Source organism: Sciurus carolinensis, chromosome 1, assembly GCF_902686445.1.
Source record: "Sciurus carolinensis chromosome 1, mSciCar1.2, whole genome shotgun sequence".
Classification (NCBI taxonomy): Eukaryota; Metazoa; Chordata; class Mammalia; order Rodentia; family Sciuridae; genus Sciurus; species Sciurus carolinensis.
The window spans coordinates 63,879,709-63,898,323 of record NC_062213.1 but is presented as its reverse complement, the minus strand read 5'-3'; the positions used below and the strand labels follow the sequence as shown (position 1 = coordinate 63,898,323).

Here is an 18,615-nt window from a genome sequence, read left to right as displayed (position 1 = left end):
TTTATAAAACCAACAGGTAACGTACTAAAAATAATTCTTCAGGTTTTGGGAAACCCAAATGTAGAATACATTGAAATGGAAGATCTAATCATGAGAGGTGGTCTGTAATATTCTTCTTTACCTACAATACCAAGATAGATACTACAGCTCTAATATGGATGAATTATTCCTACTGCTGTTCAGAAGCTCAACATGAGAGACCATTCAAATAAATTTAGCCCCAGTAGCAACAGACATGTAAACACATCCATACTGTTATGGCATTTCAAAAGTCAAATACAAATACTGCTCATCACTGAAGATAAAAGTAGAATATTTGCTCCATTGAATGTTTTGGGAATTAAAGGACAAGGAAAATAAAAAATACAACACAAAAAATCTTTGTATGTCCCCTATATATTTTAGATAGTATTCAAACATGTTTATTCATTGGGGTCTGAAATAAACATGAGTTTAATAGCATAAAGTATGTCTTATTTTTAAAGATCTAAAAATAATCTCCTTTGATTCCTTTATGTGTTTCTGTCTTACTTATATACTAGACTATACCAGTAAGTGTTTTGTTTTATATTTTGAATTTATTATTTCAATTTCAATTTTGCTCATTTGGATAACAAAATAAAATTCTAGCCATATTTATTCCAAAGAAATTAAACATGGATGCCTGTTGGTACTCACCCTCCCATATCTGTTGGCGTAGGACCCCGTAAGCAAGGAATGGAAAACAATGATTGTCTCATCCAAGTCCCAGATGAACACTCTCTACAAAGGAAGAACCAAATCAATGTGTCTGCCATTGGTTGAAAAAACTGTTATTCAGTTAACTTCAACATAAAAATGTAGTCTTGAAATGGAAGATAAATGAAAAATAAGAATTTAAACACAACAGTTCCAAAGAGCATCTTTCAGACTTTTTTTTCTCCTTCCCTAGATATTTTTTCCAATGAGGCACAGGAGGATAATTATACTAGCAATGCCAATCTAAATGGAGGGGAGGGATAATGTATATATCCCCTTACTTCTGTAGTAGAATCTTAGTTTCAGTTGTGAAAAAACAAAAAATGAGTTATAAGGTCTGTTCTTTAACTTCTCAGATGCAGAAGGACAATCCATTAAAAATTCCTCTTTTTCTTATCTCTGTTCATTAAGTGTTAAAATAACTAATCTTGTGTTTTATTCTTATCAAACCAAAAAAATTGAAAATTTTCATCTAGTGATCTTGTGTCAATTATTGGACAGTTATCAAAGTGATAGAATATATTGCGGCCCTTTGAATCCACAAGTTATGCAAAGGAGGATAGAAAATACTTGGAAAAAGAAATTTCATCTGTGCTGAACAGGTAGACTTTTTTCTTGTTATTATTCCTTAAATAATACAAGATATCCATCATTTCCATAGAGTTTGCATTGTATCAGGTATTACAAGTAACCTAGAGGTGACTTCAAGTGTTCAGGAGGTTGTATATAGACCATATGCAAATACTACACTATTTTATAAAAGGGACTTGAATATCTGAAGATTCTGTCATTTGCAGGGGTGTCCTAGAACCAATTCTCTGAATACCAAGGGATGACTGTATATTTTTTTTGCTGGGATTTTTTGGTCCTCAGGTTATAGATACTTAACAACATAAGCAGATCACTTGTACTCTTGGACACTCTCTTGGGGTATTTTGAATTGGATCTGGAGGAATTCATTTCATAAAGGTCTTAGAGACATCATGAAAAACCTCCCAAGCCTGCTTCTCTTTCCAATCCCACTCATACCAGTACATATTCATGCACATAGATGTTGCTGGAAAATTTTTTTCATCTTTTCAGCCAAAATAATCATGTTTTCAACCATCAGATTTCACTTTGGCAAAAGCAGAAACTTAATTGCAGTGGATTCAGGGCTATGAAATCCACCACCCTTTCAGTTCTTACTTAATCCCTCCTGCTTTTGAACTGTACCAAAACATGTCTCACAAAGTGATTACCATTTCAGTTTAGAACATTCCAGGCTTTCCTTTCTCAATATACACAAGTGGGTCTTCAATTTCAAAGTGGACTGTATTAAACATTTTTAGTTTGGCACTTCTTTAATAGAAATGGCAATGGTATTGAACAGTACAAAATAATTTTGCTCAAGCATAATGACATAGTTTACATATATTTCCTTAGAGAAAAATAAATAAATGCTTTACCATATAGTTAATATGAAAGAAAACACAGAAATAATCATTATATAGGGCATGGGATGTAGCTCAATGGTAAGGGCTTGCCTAGCATACATAAGGCCTTGAGTTCCATCTCCAGCATCCAAAAAAAAAAAAAAAATTGCAAAATCTATAGTTGATATGGAAGAGAGAAAAAATTGCTTTAATGTTAATATAAAAAAGAAAGCAATAACAAAAGCATTTGGATACAGATCACGGCTGTTTCTGCCCTATATTTACTTGGGTGTCAGCAATGACATACCTCAAGGTCAGAATCCGGAGGAGGTGAAGGATTATTGTTTCTTCTTCCCCGTCCACGTGATTTCCCATCTGAACCTCGACGTAATCGATCAGAATCTGAATCTTTAATGGGTGTTGAAGGGCTGTGTATTGTACTGTATTCTGTAAGAATATAGGAAGGACTTTCATCTTTTAGTTCCACCACCATGGTGTCAAGATTAACCTTGTTTTAATTCAGAGGGAAGTTTGAAAAGTAAAACACATTTTGTTCTGCTTAAGTCCTACATTATCTTTAACTTGCATTTGGTAAATCATTTATGAGATATCTGATTCCAAGATCTGTTTTGAAAGAAAGAGTGATTAGAAAGAAAACTTAATTGGAGGTGAGAGAAACAGGCTGTACTAAGTTGCCTAGATATTCCTTGTGGTTCTGTCATTAGACGGTATATACTCCCTTCCCCATCCACTTCTCTCACTCCACAAATGGCACCAGGGTACACTGAGAGGCACACATGATTGCCTCAGCTGTGGCTTTCCCAGCTCCAAGAAGGATTCTGGTTCATGGAAAGAGATGAAAAGGAAAATCAGCTCTGTGGCAGGGAAAACTCAAATAGATTTTTTCTTTGAAAAGTTTAAAATTCCCATTTTCTCCCCCATTTTATCTGATAGCAAGGGAGTGGAGAAGATAAGGAGGGCAGATATGTAGACAATGCCTGTACTTTGTATAGGACCCATTACAGGGTCTTCCTGGGTCTCAGTCTCTGAACCAAACATCCCAACTCAGGCAGAACATCAAAATTATTCATCTGGCTCACTTCAGAAAACCAATGAAATAATTACACAGAAACCACAAAATAAAGAACAACTCCCAAATGGTTCAAAAAAAGAGCTTGAACAGTGGGTGAGAAGTTGGGGTAGATTCTTATCCTGTGTCCAGAATGAACAAAAATGTATTCACTGTCACCTCTTAGGTAGAGTTTTCCTCATTCTATCTGGTACAACATAAAATCTTCACCTTCCCCAAATTCCAGATACCCAGTGTGCTAGCTCTTACTCCAAAGCTCTTTCCCAGTTCTTTTTTTTTACCAGATAAGGGTTAGCATCACTCCATTTAATATGAGGAATGACTATTTTCACTCTGATGTTGCTGACACTGTATGTCATCAAACAGAAAACTATGTGCAACAGCAATTAAAAGACCTGGCAGCCTTTGTTAATATACCATCAGCCATAAGTCTACCAGCAAGGCCATCTGTCATGTGAGTCAGAGCAGATAGGAACGGACTTAGAGTAAATTCCACTCTAAATCACAAGAAACAGCTCTGTAGGTCACATTTAATCTAAATACTAGCATAAGTTCTCACCATTAGTAGATAAGACTTTTTGCATGTCCTCTTTCCCTCACTCACAAGATGGCAAACTTCCTCATGTAAATTGATCATGCACTTCTCATACCCAGAAACCATAGAATGACCTATAAACCCATTAGTTAATTATGGTCATTAAGCCCATAACAACTCCTCTCAATGGATCAACTTCTTTAGTTATTTGGGATGTATTTTTGGGTTTATTTATCTCACAGGCTTGTTAGAATATGACACTGGCTATTCAATATTAATCATTCTCTCAATTTATGTTAATATTCTTGTATTACAGGATCAGATGTTTTAGGTATCTTCTAAGACGTTCCAAGTCAAGCATCTATCTTCCATATTTTACAGAGATCCAAATGAAATGGGATTTGAAGTTGTGTTTAGAAGAAAGATGCCCTTTCATATTTAAAAAAATATACTGCAATGCACATCTCCATGAAGGCATCTAGTCACCCCATCTGAAATAAAACCTTGAACAATCTCTTTCAGGGTTTTAAAACAAGTATACATTTTGCAATAAGCAGAGATGGCATTTGATTCAACCTCCACTTCCAATATTTCACTATAAAATCTCTCTCAAAGTGTGACTTCTTTGGCTTTTGGAAGTTTCTATTTGAGAAGAACTAAAACAAATCAAGTAATGAATCTTGTTGCATTAAGCCATTGCCTTGATTTCTGGATAGAGTTAATTTTGTTCTCAAAGCAGTTCATCTCATCTAGGTTCTTGTAGCTTAGATATCCTCTTATTGGTTGTCCATTCCTTTATTTTTTGGTATTTACTTTATCCCTTCTTTAATTTATAAATTAAAATTTTAAAAGTATATTCATCTCAGGTTTTCTTTCCTCCCCTTTTCATCCTTTCCTTTTTCTTTCTTTTTTACAAAGAGATAAGCTATAATTCTAAAAACCTGTCTCAAAAGAAGCAAAGGAAAAATGTGAAATCAAGTCATCTAAAGTTTTCACACAGAGGAAAAAATAACCCTAAAAGATGGACAACCTGATACCTTTAAATATTAAAGTAAATGCATGATCACACCTTACAGGCCTCCACTTAGTAGAAGGAAGATGAAATTAAAAAGAAGGCAAATTACATTTTAAAAAAACCTCTTGCTTTTTGTTCTATGAGGTGGAATTAAATGCTTCTGAGTCTCTCCACCAGCTTTACTTACTCTAACTTCTCCTTCCTCTTAGTTGTGCAAAACGACTCAAATAATTTAATCTTCTAATCCGTGGACAGCTCATGTTTCACTAAAACCCTCTTTAAATTATTCAACTTTACCCCCACTGAGAGCATGGATGTGAAAATATTTGAAGAGTACTCACTTAAGAAACACAGACTGGATGTTATGTTTACCTTGTTCTAGGCACTATGCAAGGATCCTGAAAGGTAAGGATGTACCAAGTAGACACAGTCCCTGCTCTCTTGGAGTTTAAAACACAAAGGAAGGCAGTGACTCATAGACAAAAATGAGAAGTTGCAAAACAATGTGGAAAAGGTTATGAGATGGATAAGGCAGAAAACTGGGAGACCAAGAAGAAGTCCACATAACTCAGATCTCCAAGATAAAAATGTACCCTAGGCAGGAGCATGAGCATGTGTAGGTACAGAGACAGAGTTTGTCATAATTAAGAAGGGAAAACAAAAACTAAAATGAAAATGACCTGACCGGAATGCACAGAAGAGCACAGTATTGAGGCTGGAGTGACAAGCAAAGAATTCCACAAACAACGGGTACTCCAGCTCTAGCATGGAAAGAGCTGGAGAGAGGTCACAGTTGAGGGAGGAAGATCAGTAGGAAGATAATGCACTAAACCATGTGAGGGATGGTGGTGACCTGGACACAGGTGGTGGGGATAAGGACAGTGAAAGATATGAAGTATCATTCAGAGGTGAAATAAAAAATTAGATACAGAAGATAGAAAAATTCAAGGACCATGCCCTTGTCAGTGGTGTGACATCTGGGTGGATTTTAATATTAAGTATGGGACTTAGAAGAAGGAATTAAAGGGAAGAGTACAAGTGAGATTCAGGTTCAGCTTTGGACATAATAATTTGAAAAGCTTGGAAGCATTCAAATAAAGAGGTCCAGTAGGCTACTGGATTGCTCTGAATCTCAGGAGAGAAATGTGGGCTGGGTTTGGATATTGATACCAGCTGTAATTAAAGAAATGAGTATAGATAAAGCAATGCAGTATGTATAGAAGGAATGAGATGACAGATGTAAATGGAGTGTGAAGAGAAAACCCAGGTCAGTATTGCAGAGGAAGGTGTTTATCAGGAAGGAGAGAATGATCAATAACTTCAGATCAGTCAAGAGATATGTAAAATGAAGGCTAAACCCAAGAGTACTCCAGATATAGAGTCAGAGAATCCTTGGGAGACATGGCAAGAATACAAATTTGAGAAAGTAGAAAAATAAGCAGGGGGCAAAATTTCTAAAAATATAATTGATGACTTTAAAATGGCCATATCCAATAATTGCTTTTTCAGTCTTTCATCTTCTCTTTGTGCTATGCGACCACTTTTCCTTTAAACCATGTATATATATCAGAATACCTTGACTTCCCTTTCTTTTTTCTTCATACTATTCCTTCTCAGTCATTAAGTCCAAAGCTTAAAGGCTGGTGGTTCTCTCCATCAGTGATACTCAAAAGAGCTGATCTCGGATAAGACGTGGAATCAGTCTGCCTAATAATATAAAGTTTCCTTCAGGAAAAAGTCTTCTAAGATTAAAAAAAGGAAGAAAGAAAGAAAGCCAGCTAAGGTAAACAGTGTGCTTAATACACAGCTGGTTACCTTCTGAAGCAACCCCTTCTGTTATACTGGTCTAGTATTATATAGTCGGTGGGTGGGCAGCCAGTTGGTGGGCTGAATTTTGAGTAGCAGGCACTAGAGCTTCCTCCATGGTCCTCTCATCTCACTGCAGCTCTCAGCAGTTGGTCACATCTGTAAGAGGGATTTCCTGATAACCTTCAGAAAGATAATGCTAAAGGTTTACCTCCTGATCTCTCAACCCAGTGTCTTGCTGTTTGCAAGATTGCTCTACCTGAATGTCCCAAGGACACCATGATTAAACTTGTGCCAGCACAAATTCTCCCTATTAATAAGTGTGACTAATGGTCAGCATCTCTCTAGCTTTCAAACCCAGAAGCTCAATCAAATCAAGACTGTGGTTTTTACTCCTAAATACTTGTGGTCTAAGTTCAAGCTCTCATCATCTCTTGCACCAATTCTTACAACAGGCTATTTCAACTATCTTCTGCTCCACCACAGAGTTTAAAAATCCATCAGTGCCCCAAATTCCCAGCATGGAAAAGGAAAGAGAGTCCAGATTCTAGGACATGGTGCTCTGGACTCAGCTGCCAAATTGTGAATCTTGACCTCACTGCTAACTAGTAGTAGGACTATGCTGCTTATGTACCCTCTGAATGACTCAGTTTCATCATTTGTAAAATGTGAATAAATGGGACAAAATCAGATAAAACTAGAATATCCATAAAGGCATTTAGAATTGTGCATGGCGCCAGCACTCTATGATGTTAACAACCTTTAAAAAGAAAGAAAAGTTCCATGGAATCACTGTACAACCTCATTACTAACTACTCTCATAGTACCCCCTCATAGGCTACTTCAGAAAGACAAACCTTATTATCTCAGTGTCATGCTGTTTCATAACTTTGTACATGTTGTTCCTTTTCCTTCAAATGCCTTTTCTCAACTCTTACAGTCTTACTGGTCTGTCTATGAAATTCCTATTAACCTTGGAGATGACATTCAATGATCTTCTTTGTGAATTTTTTCTCTAAATCACATTTGCTCCTTCGTAACTACTCTCCTACCTCTACTATTGGGCCATATGATATCTGCAGTGGATAATGAACAACTGGACAGAATTATTTTGAGCAAATGTCCATCACCTCTACTTAGAGTAGAACCTGGTGGTATTCAGTTCGGTATTCTGAGAGTACAGTGTCCAGAATGCAAAGTACATGTGAAAAAAATCGGTGATGCAAAGAGTGTTTTTCAAGTCAAGCTCTTACTCTATTAAAGCTATGAAGGTTATCTAATTATTTCCACCAGCTAGTCAAAACATTTATAAATGGGAAATAGCTGTATTTACTTTAGAAGCTCATTGAAAAGGGAAATAACAGTATTTACTTTAGAAGCTCATTGAAAAGTTAATGTTTACCTATTCAATCATAAAATATTAAAATCTACATAAGATCATTAAAATTCTACATTTGTAAATACTACAGAATGTTTCCATAAATCCTTCAGTATTAGAAAGAAAAACAAAGACCTGGAACTCAGAAAAGTTCATCCAATTCCCCTGAGGGAATAACTCCTACTTGAGCTTTGGGGAAGTGACTTCCAGGTTTTTCAGTTCTCAGTCTCCCTGTCAAATTGAGGACATAGTTAGGGTTACTTAGCTTTAAAGTTCTCCTACCTATAGATATACACTTACCAAACCTTCCTAATGGTTAGCTCTTGGTCTTGCCTCTTTAAACACATTAGTCACCTTCCAACTCAGGTTAAGTTCAACCTTCACCAACCATCAGTTTAGTGTCTACTTTAGTTCAAATTCTTTATCCAGTTGTATCCTTATCCTCCCTCAGCATGTCATCTGTTTGCTTACACATACTGCCAAAGAGTTTTCAAAAGGAATCTATCAGTTTAACCTGGATCCATTTTATCTTAGCCTTATGTACCATCTGCTGCTCTTGTAAGTCATTGCTGTTTTATCAGATGTAGAATGGTAACCAGGATTTTTAATTTGTGTATGTTGGAGAAGCTTGTATATATTTACTGAAAAATGATTTTTCCTTTTGTGAACTGTCAAAATCCATTGCCAATTTTTAATTAATTGATTAATTGCAATGCCAGAGATTAACCTAGTGGTGCTCTACTACTGAACTATACCCCCAACTCTTTTTATTTAATTTTGAGACAGGGACTTGCTAATTTGCCTGAACTGGCCTTGAACTTGCGATCCTCCTCCTCAACCACCTGAGTAGCTGGGATTACAGGAGTGTGCTGCCATGCCTGGCTGCTGATTTTCTATATTCTTTTGAGATATATTTATATATATATGCGCAGACACACATATACATATATATATGTATACATAAATATAAACCCTTTTTTATATTTGCATATTTTTCCCCAGTCTAATATTCTTGAAAATATGCTTTCCTTCACAGAAGCTTTTTATTTTCACAGTGTCTTGCTACACAGCGTGAAGGCCTGGTTGGCTCCTTGAAGATTTAGGGATAAGCATTCACATTTATTCTAGAGTAGCAGGAGACTTCTGATCTAATCTTACACCCCTGGGACTGGATATGCCAGTGGTGGCTATAAAGGAAGTAGAATACCGGGCTCCTGCAGGCTCCCTTCTCTGTGCTGGGGGAGGACGGAAGTCGTCCTTACTCACTTCTAAGTCTGAGTGAGGTGAAGGACTACTCCCCACAAACAGAATGAAGTAACTGATCTCTGAGCAGAGAGGAAGCTCTCACCACATGTACAATGACACTGGAGTGAGGCCAGAGGAACTATGTTCCCTGGCTGGACCCGAATCTATCTAAGATGATACAGCACACAAAATGAAAGGCAGAGCTGTTTGTGAAATCCCAAGAGAGACCATCTGAATTTAGTGAACATGAGACAGGCGAATCAATAGCTATATTCTATTTGTGGTTGTGGGACCCAGAGAATACAGCATACCACTTCCCTTACATGTGGATATTGTCACAGTTGAGACTCAAACCTTAAAACAGGTGGGATGATTACACAAGTGCATGTAAACTGAATGCCAGACAGCAATTGACACTGAGGCACCCCTGAACTGAGACTCTCAAAATCTACATAAGTATCTGCAATATCTTAACAGATGGGATACTAAGCTCAAATTAAGAAAACTGAAAAGGATGCAGAAGGTTTCAGCTCTAATTCAACAAGGAAGGGATACCATGCTTCCCTTGGCATTCCCTATAGGAAGGCAGATGCATCAAGCTCAATGCTCCTGACCAAAAAAGAATCAGATATATTCATTGGGCATATTTCTGATGTTTTAAAATAGTTTTCCTATGGGAGGAAACTCGTTTGTGATGATTGAGTTTGAATACTTTAAGGTACATAAGGAGGATGATATCTTACTTTAGGTTTGGGCAAGACAAAACCACATATAATGGAAATCACCCAGATTTCTCCCAAAGACTGTGAAATTAACCCATGGAATAGTTTGGGCATGAGCGATAGGTATACTGTGGAGCATGGAGACTGTGTTAGTCAGCTTCATATTATGACAAAAAACTTGAGAATCAACTTAATAAGGAAAAAGGTTGATTTTGTCTCATGAATTCAGAGATTTCAGTTCAATGGTCACTTAGCCCTGTTTCTTTGGGCCTGTGGTGGCACAGTACACCATGGCAAGTATGCATGGCAGAGGGTGCCTGAAGCAGAGAGAAAGGATGAGGCTGGGGTCCCAATATCCACATTAAGGGCAGACTCTCCCAGTGATGTCACTTCCTTGCACTAGGCCCCACTTCCTCAAGATTCCACCACTTCTTAATAGTATCACTGGCTGCAGATCAAGCTTTCAACAACACATGGGCCTTTAAGGATATTCAAGATCCAAACTAAAGCAGAAACCAACTTGTGCACATAATGTAATTTTGATTCTTTTTGATTATTTATTTCTATACCCTAAATAGTAAACTTTTCCTATCAAGAATCAGATAGTAAATATCTCAGACTTTCTGGGTCATACAGTCTCTACTGCAACCACTCTGGTCTGCCATTACAGTGGCAGATAGAATACAGGACATTTGGAGATTCTCCTGGGCTATTCTAAGCACCAGATACATACATCTTACAAGTGATTTTGTTTTCATCTGTAACAGAATGGCCAGGTGTGGGTCCACACCTAATGAATCTGACATAAGATAGGCATTGTCCCAGGTCTGGGACTGAGGGGCACTTATTTCTTGGGCTCTCTGTAGTCAACTAAATCTGGGGGACACGATCACAAATTACAGGAGCAGACAAGCATACCAGTGACAACAGGTAAAAAACTAAGTTGCATTTTGGTTTTTTTGTTTGTTTGTTTGCTAATTGTTTTTTTTTTTTTTTTTTTTTTTTTTTTTTTTTGTATTAGGAATTGACCCAGCGGTGCTTAACCACTGAGCCATATCCCTAGTCCCTTTTAGTTTTTTGAGAAAGTCTTACCAAGTTGCTTAGAGCCTCACTAAGTTGCTGAGGCTGGCTTTGAACTCACAATCTTCTTGCCTTTGAGCCACTAGGATTACAGGTATGTACCACCGTGCCCGGCATTATGTTGCATTTCTGAGAAAAGAAAAACTAAGAGGCCCTACCATGGTCAAGACAAGTTGCTCACTATAGAAAAGTTAGAAAATTTAGGTAAAAAGGCAAATGGGAAAGGAGCATGCAGGATTTTCACATTGAGCATTTAGATTTTCCCTGACTTAAAATGACCTCTCACAGCCTAATCTGATAAATATTTTTCTGTTATGACTTGATCTTTAATGTCTGCCCAAATGCTCATGTTTTTAGCAATGTGGTGATTTTCAGAGGTGAAAAGACTGGATTATGAAAAGTCTGACCTCATTAGTGGATTAATCCATTTGATGAATTAATAATTCAAATAGACTACTGTGTGGTAACTACAGGCAGGTGAGTGTGGCTAAAGGAAGTACGTCTCTAGAGTTGTGGTCTTGGGAACTACATCTGTCCTGGTCCCTTCCTCCCTCTCTGCTTCCCAGCATCCATGAGTTAAGCAGCTTTCCTCTGCCATGCCCCTCCACCATGATGTTCTGCCTTATCTCAGGCCCACAGCAATAGAGTTGGCCAATCATGGACTGAGACCTCTGAAACTATGTGCCAACATAACCTTTTCTTCTAAGTTGTTCTTGGCAGGCTTTTGGTCACAGGGACGAACTTGACTCACATAATTTCTAACTGTGACCACCTCTAATTCTCCAGACGACGTCACAGAAAACGATCTTTGCTCCTGTAAGGCAGCTGGGGAAAGGGTGCCTGGATCCAACCTCTACAGGCCAAGTTCCTCAGCATTCAAAACTGAAATTCCTATTATTCTCAGAACTCTAAAGAAATTCCAGTGGTGGCCTAAACTCCATGCTTGAATTCTCATGTGTCAGAAAACCATAGAAACTAAATGCTCATAATAGAAGACATACGTATATGCACGCATTCATTCAGCTTTCCTAACTTTTTTCCCTAACAACAGGGGAATATTGGACTAATCCTTTGAAAAGATCTTTATATGATGTTGCTTTATAAAACAATCTTGGGAACAAATCAGTGTGAAGAAGCTACTTAACAGGTTGCCTCATCTTTGCATTGGATCTCATCTTCTGCTCATACAATCCTTTGCTACTAGAATTTTGGGAATAAAAAGTATTTTGTCTTTCTTTTCTTTTTTGGCAGGGTAGGGACTTCACACGTATTGAGCATACATTCTATCACTGAGGTACATACACCCCTAGTCCCTGTCTTTTTCCTTTTAATGGTCATTACTGTCACCTCTGTACTGACAACAGACTGCAACCTCTGACATGGCTGTGGTTCACTCTGTCCCACCATTGGGCACCCTTCCTTTCCTATCACTGGGATCCAGATTCAAGAGACTCACTAATTAATGTGATCCTAAAGGTCTCTAAAAGATTAAAAATGTTTTCCTTCTCATTTTCTTAGAAGCTTCTATGTCTCCATCATAAGCTACAAAGATGGCAACCTTTCCAGAGTCCTTTCCATGACCATAAAACCTACTATGATGGTATTTCTACCTCCTAACCTCACTCCTCCCACTCTGCCCTCCCAGAGGGTGCCCACAACACTGTCATTAGTGGCACTCTGAATCCACCAAGCATAGTACCACCTCCAGGCTCCGGTGTCTGTGTTTCCCCTCCCCAGAACACTCTCCCTCAAGATAGTGTGTGTGTGTGTGGGGGGGTCCCTGCTGAAATGCCACTCTGCCAGAAAAATGCTTCCAAAACAATGTATCTGCTCTAATCTACTCTCCTTACCCAGCTGTTCATCCTTCCAGGCACTTCTGACTGCCAGCTACAATTTATGTTTCCTTGTTGCCTATGCCCTTCTGTAGAATGTAAGCTCCCTGAGGGCGAGCCTGTTTTCTTCACTGCTAAGTCTCATGTCCAGAATTATGCCTGGAACACATTGGAGGTTCAATATATATTCATCATTTTCACAACTTGGCACGGGGAACATCCTTGATTCACACAGCAAAACGTCCCTAATCATTAATCCCCCATTAAAATTTGGAATTTTTAAAATTGGTTAAAAGTGATCCATTTTTTGGTTAAAAGTGGGGTTTTTTTTTTCCTTAGCAATAGACACACACTTATCAATGCTATTAGGGGAGGATCTGACAGAAGACCCCAATTATACTAGGTGCATCATTCCATCCTCTTGATTCAAACAATGTAGAGTTAGAGAGAGAACTTACTTATTCACAGTAAAGGTGAGAACACATTAAGTCCAAGAACTAAAGAAATGGACAGGACAGGACTTTCTTTAGGTTTTGAGACTATTTCTACCCTGGATCTGTTCAGGGATGTGTTGCTGAACCCATGTAGCAGATGAGAAGATTGAAGTTAATAGAACTTAAGGGCTCCCAGCTAGCATGGATCATAACCAGGACACAGATTCAGGACGTGGTCTCTGGAGCCTCCACTCCATCTGTCTCCTGCATCACATGCCCATCAGACTTGACTTGCCTTAGAGAAAGCATTTCTTCTCTAAGCCAGAAGTATTGCTAGGTGATGATGAGGACAGAGATAGGACAGAAAAAACACCCAATGGGCACTTAAGGAGGCTTGGCCACCACCTTCTACTGGAGATTTGGGGCCAAAGGAGAGAGACTTCCTAGGTCCAAGGTATGGGGTTATGAAACTCTCACAACCCCACAAATGTTATCTTCTCTCTTTTCATTGCTTGGGAAATAACCCACTGTAGTAGGAATAGATCTTACATGTTATGGACTACCTGCACATCCTCCTTAACTTATATAATAAACACAATCAATTAGTTAAAATGTCTCTGTAGTGGACAACATAACCTATGAATTAAGACCTCAAGGTCTGTTTACATTCCAGAAGGGGCTTGGTAACTTGTAATTTATATAATTACCTGGAGGTTATCTGTAATTGAATTTCTGTAACGGTAAAATGCAGATAGCACCATTTTAAAGATATCAAGCAATTAATGCATGCTAAAAGATTTTGTAAAAACACATTACTGTTATTGTCATGTTAAGTGAATTGTTCAAAGTCATCTCTCTGGGCTCAGTTTATTTTTGTAAAGATGATGAATTATCTTCTGTTCAAAATGCTTTCATCCTTTAATTAAATTTAAGCCTAATTTAAATGCACTCTAATGGAAATTATGCCCTGTCCTGGAACCCATTTAAAATGTTCTATTTCTCTAGCTTTGAATAGATATCCCTCCCCATTTTCAGTCCCTCAGTCATTTGCTCTTTCTTTACTGCAGATAGACATTACCCCCTTTGCTATCCACCCATCCACACTTTATATAAGAATTCTTTGTACATGCATTCTTCATGAGCATTGTGTTTCTCTTCTGGCATGGTGTTCTAAAAATTCAACTTTTATTAGGTTTGGCTGTATGTATGGTTATCTTCTTTGGTGGTAAAATGCTCCTTGAGGACATAAAATGACCTTCTTGCTTTCTCTATCTCCGCAGAACCCAACAGAAAGTTTAAAAATAAGAAGGTCAATGAATAGCTAGTGAAGTGCTGAGATGCATTCTCTCAAAACTGTCACAGATGTCAGAAGAATCCATGCTTTCAACCGGGGAATAGTGTAATGCAATTTAACAGCATTATTAAGGAAGACATTGCAATAGAAATGTGTTTTGTAGTAACCTTTATCAATATCAAAGCTGAGTATGGGCAGGTGTTTAGATGAACAAGTATACTGAGACAGATACTTCAGGAAGAACACTAAGAGAAACTGAAAAGGAAAGAGACTCCATGCAAATCCTGCAGTTCTAAGAATATTTATAAGGCAGTGTGGGAAGGAAAGTAAATGCAGAAACTGGGAATCCATGGTAGAGAAAATGAAATCTTACATTTGGGATATATTTTTACAATTGACAACATGCTTTCTTTTATACAGTAAGTGAATTAAAACTAACAAGACTATTAATTACACAGGGGAGGTTTGGGACTTGGAGCAGAAAGCAAAGGTGAAAAGTTATGTGCTCTTGGGAGGCTACAATTATACTATGCTATAGTCTGGTTGTTAAGACTTGGTAAGATCTGGTCCCCAGGGTCATACTATTAGAAGTTTTCTTTTTTGTGTGTGCTGGAAATTGAACCCAAGGTCTCACACAGGTTAGGCAAGTGCTCTACCACCAAACTATGTTCCCAACCCTTGAGGAACCTTTAAGAGGTGGGGAGTAGGTCATTGAGAAGACGCACTCAAAGGGGACTGCAGGAGCCCAGGACCCTCCTCTTCTTCCTCTTTTTTACTTCCTGGGCATGAGGTGAGTGATTTTGCTCCTACATGCACTCTGATCATGATATGCCATCTCATCACAGACCCTAAGCAATGAAACCAACAAATTACCTTTCTCTTTTTAAGTTTGTTATCTCAGGTATTTTGCTATAGTAACAGAAAGTTGACTAACTCATACAAGAGTCATCAAAATGTCTCTGTATGCACATTAACCAAAAAGGTGATATTTTTCAAAGTTGCAGTTATAATGCAATTTGCAACTTATGTGCTTCCTGAGCATAAAGTGATTGTGGTAAATCTTTAATCTGGCTCATATTCTTATTGAATAAAACATTTTGTTTCTTAATTTTATTTTCTGAATAACTTATATCCTACTGCTTTCCAAGAAGGGTTTAAAGTTAACCACCAACTATCTACACAATAATTAGATGATTTTTTAAAAACTGAAACAAAGTTTTCTTCTTTTAGAAGAAAAATTTGTGGGGCAGAGGTAGAATGAAGTCAGGAAGAGTATGGTTTGGACAGATCTGCTTGCTCTAAGGTTTGCAGTCAATGCAGGGCAAAGGCTTGAAAAGTACTAAGGCCCTTAGGGTCCATATGATGCAACAAACCAATTTCTGCATAGAAACACCACAAAGGGCTGCTCATTGAAGGAATTCATTGTGATACCAGGAGCACATCCTCATGGTGAATCAAACAGCAGGTTTCACAAAATTCTTATCCATAAGGCTGATGACCGCTGACTGCAGAACTCCAGAGTGTAGAGCTTCAATGCACTCAAGTCAGGTACCTGGTATGAGTGTAAAACTGAAAATGTCTATAAAAGCAGGGCCATGATGAGTCCTTCTGCCCACTGGCAGAAGCAAGTTTCTCCTTCGAGTGTTAAGCAGCAATAGGTAAGAGGTTATACTTCAAGTTACTTCAAATGGAGCAGATAGTTGCTCGGTTAAGTGAGACATATGCTGTACCAAGTTAGCTGTGCTGAGAAATGACATTCTCTAAGGTCAGGCCCAACCAGGGGAGATTGCCACGTGAAAGGCTGCACAGTCGGAAGGGAGGGTCTGTACTATTTCTCAAAAAGCATTTGGGATGTACAAGGTCCTATAAAGTAAGGGGTCATTACACCTTGAGAAGACATATGAGTGTGTGACCATGAGAATTTTATACTGGGAAATTTCTTTTTTTAATTAGATCTTGGCAAAAAAAGAGGAAGGAGAAAGAAAATAAAGGACCTCAGCAAGGCCTTGAATAAATTACATGATTATAAATTCTCAGTGAATACTAGGTTATCAAAGGATAGAAGGCTTAAAGAAGAAAAACTTTGAAAGCTTTAAGTTGTCAGACATAGCCCTCTCACATAAAAATGTATGTAAAATACATTAGAGGCATATACACATGTTGACTAATCTTACAGGTTAAGAGCGGTCCAGGATCAATCAACATTGACTATTTATAGAAAATCGCACTGACTTTCCCACCTGACTCCCCTTTCACACAATCACTAATTGAGGTCTCCCAGGTAAATTAATTCCTCATTCAAGTTCTAGAAACTAAATTAAGAGAGCTTCATCTTCCCTGGAGCATGGCCATTACCAACTCTCCAGTACTCTGTGGATAACCTCACGGAAATTTCTATCATTCTTCTCACACATTTCAACCACTGGCTTAAATTCCCCACAGTCATTCTATGTGAAAGAAACTGGTAAGCCACACTTTGCGGGCTTGAGTCTCCAAAACAACCATAAAGCACAATGCACAACAGTAATACACTTTAGCTGGAAGAACTCATTGGCTTTCCAAGACCAGGGACCTTGACTTTCTTGTGACCTCTGTAGCTTTAGCACTGAGCATGGTACCTGGCATACAGCAAGCATTTATAAATATCTATTTAAAGTATAAATAGAAGAAGTGAACATCCAAGGGCCTAGTATGTGTCAATCACTTTGCTAGCTACTTACAACATTTCATTCTTAGTTACCCTGTTGACAAGAGGTCCAGTTTGAGCATATCTGATCCAAAAATTCAAAATTCTCCAAAATCCAAAATGTTTTGAGTGTAAACATCACACCAAAAGTGGAAAATTCCACACTTAACCTCATGTGATGGGTCACATTCAAAAGTAGATGTCCTAAAAATATTGTATAACATTGCCTTCAGACTATGCGTATAAGGTGTATACAAAACATAAATGAATTTTGTGTTTAGCCTTGAGTCCTACCTCCAAGATATCTCATTAGGTAAATGCAGATGTTCCAAAATCCTAAAAAGTTTGAAATGATCAGTCTTCAGAATTTCAAATAAGAGGTGCTTAATCTGTATTATTCTCATTTCTTAGAGAATTAATATGCTAGGGAGTTAAGTAACTTGCCCAGAGTGATGTGGAACCAGGATTTAAACCTTGATTACTGAGTCCAACTCCAAATTCCTAGCCACCACTCCAGTTTTTCTAAACTCTACTGTAAGAAGAATGGAACCCAAGAGACGTTCAGAGATAATCCCTGGTAAGTGGTTAGCCTTAGAAGAACACAGATGGAGAGTTGGTACCCTACCAGGTACAAATGGGAATCAATATACATTATATTTGTTCTCAGTGAGTATTACTCTGAGGACCAAAAAAGAATTAAATAGAAGAACCCTTAAAACCTGATAACTTGTGTCCCTAAGTGATCCTACCTTTGACTCATTGTAGAACACAGAACATCTATTTCCATCTTCAGAAGGTTGGGTCACCTAGGGAAGTATGGGAAAGGCTTATGCCTCCAGAGGCTGCCACTCCAGTGTGCCATCAGGAGTTGCAAGCTGTGCTGCCTAGAAAAATTGAGCCTTTCTGGATTCTTTATTCAGTAAAGTGAAGGTCTTAGGTAAAAAGCATCTATAAGGCTATTTCTAACTTTAACTTAAAAAGTTTCCCTACTGTTCAATGGCTTCATACCAGAGTTACTGAAATGAATTTGTAGATGCAAGAGTTGTCAATTTACAAATTTAGCTGTGTTCTAAGTATATTTACATATTTTACAAATTAGCTACGCTCTAAACCAGTTGTTTGATACTCAGAAATTGTTTTCTCACAGAAACAATGGCAGACATGACTTCCAGACCAATCTAGGATTAAGTCAACCAATAATCTAGGGGAAACGCTGCACATGTACAATGTAAAATAGCAGAAAATTACACTCTTAAATATCAGCAATTGCATCAAAGTGAGAAGAGAAACAGTAGTATTTGCCTGAAATAATGACATTGTAGAAAATGCTATTTTAATTTTATAA

General features: G+C 37.8%; 1 protein-coding gene across 9 annotated transcripts in view; it reads right to left on the bottom strand.

The window, feature by feature from the left end:
* The window catches only part of Eya1 (EYA transcriptional coactivator and phosphatase 1), a 313,994-nt gene that overhangs the window by 62,883 nt on the left and 232,496 nt on the right, over nucleotides 1–18,615 (bottom strand). For all 9 annotated transcript variants that reach the window (XM_047552207.1, XM_047552224.1, XM_047552216.1 and 6 more), the window contains 2 exons: nucleotides 2,461–2,600; nucleotides 679–762 (listed from right to left, as the gene is read on the bottom strand). In XM_047552207.1, the coding sequence (XP_047408163.1) occupies nucleotides 679–762; nucleotides 2,461–2,600 (224 nt within the window). The remainder of the gene's footprint in view (nucleotides 1–678; nucleotides 763–2,460; nucleotides 2,601–18,615) is intronic.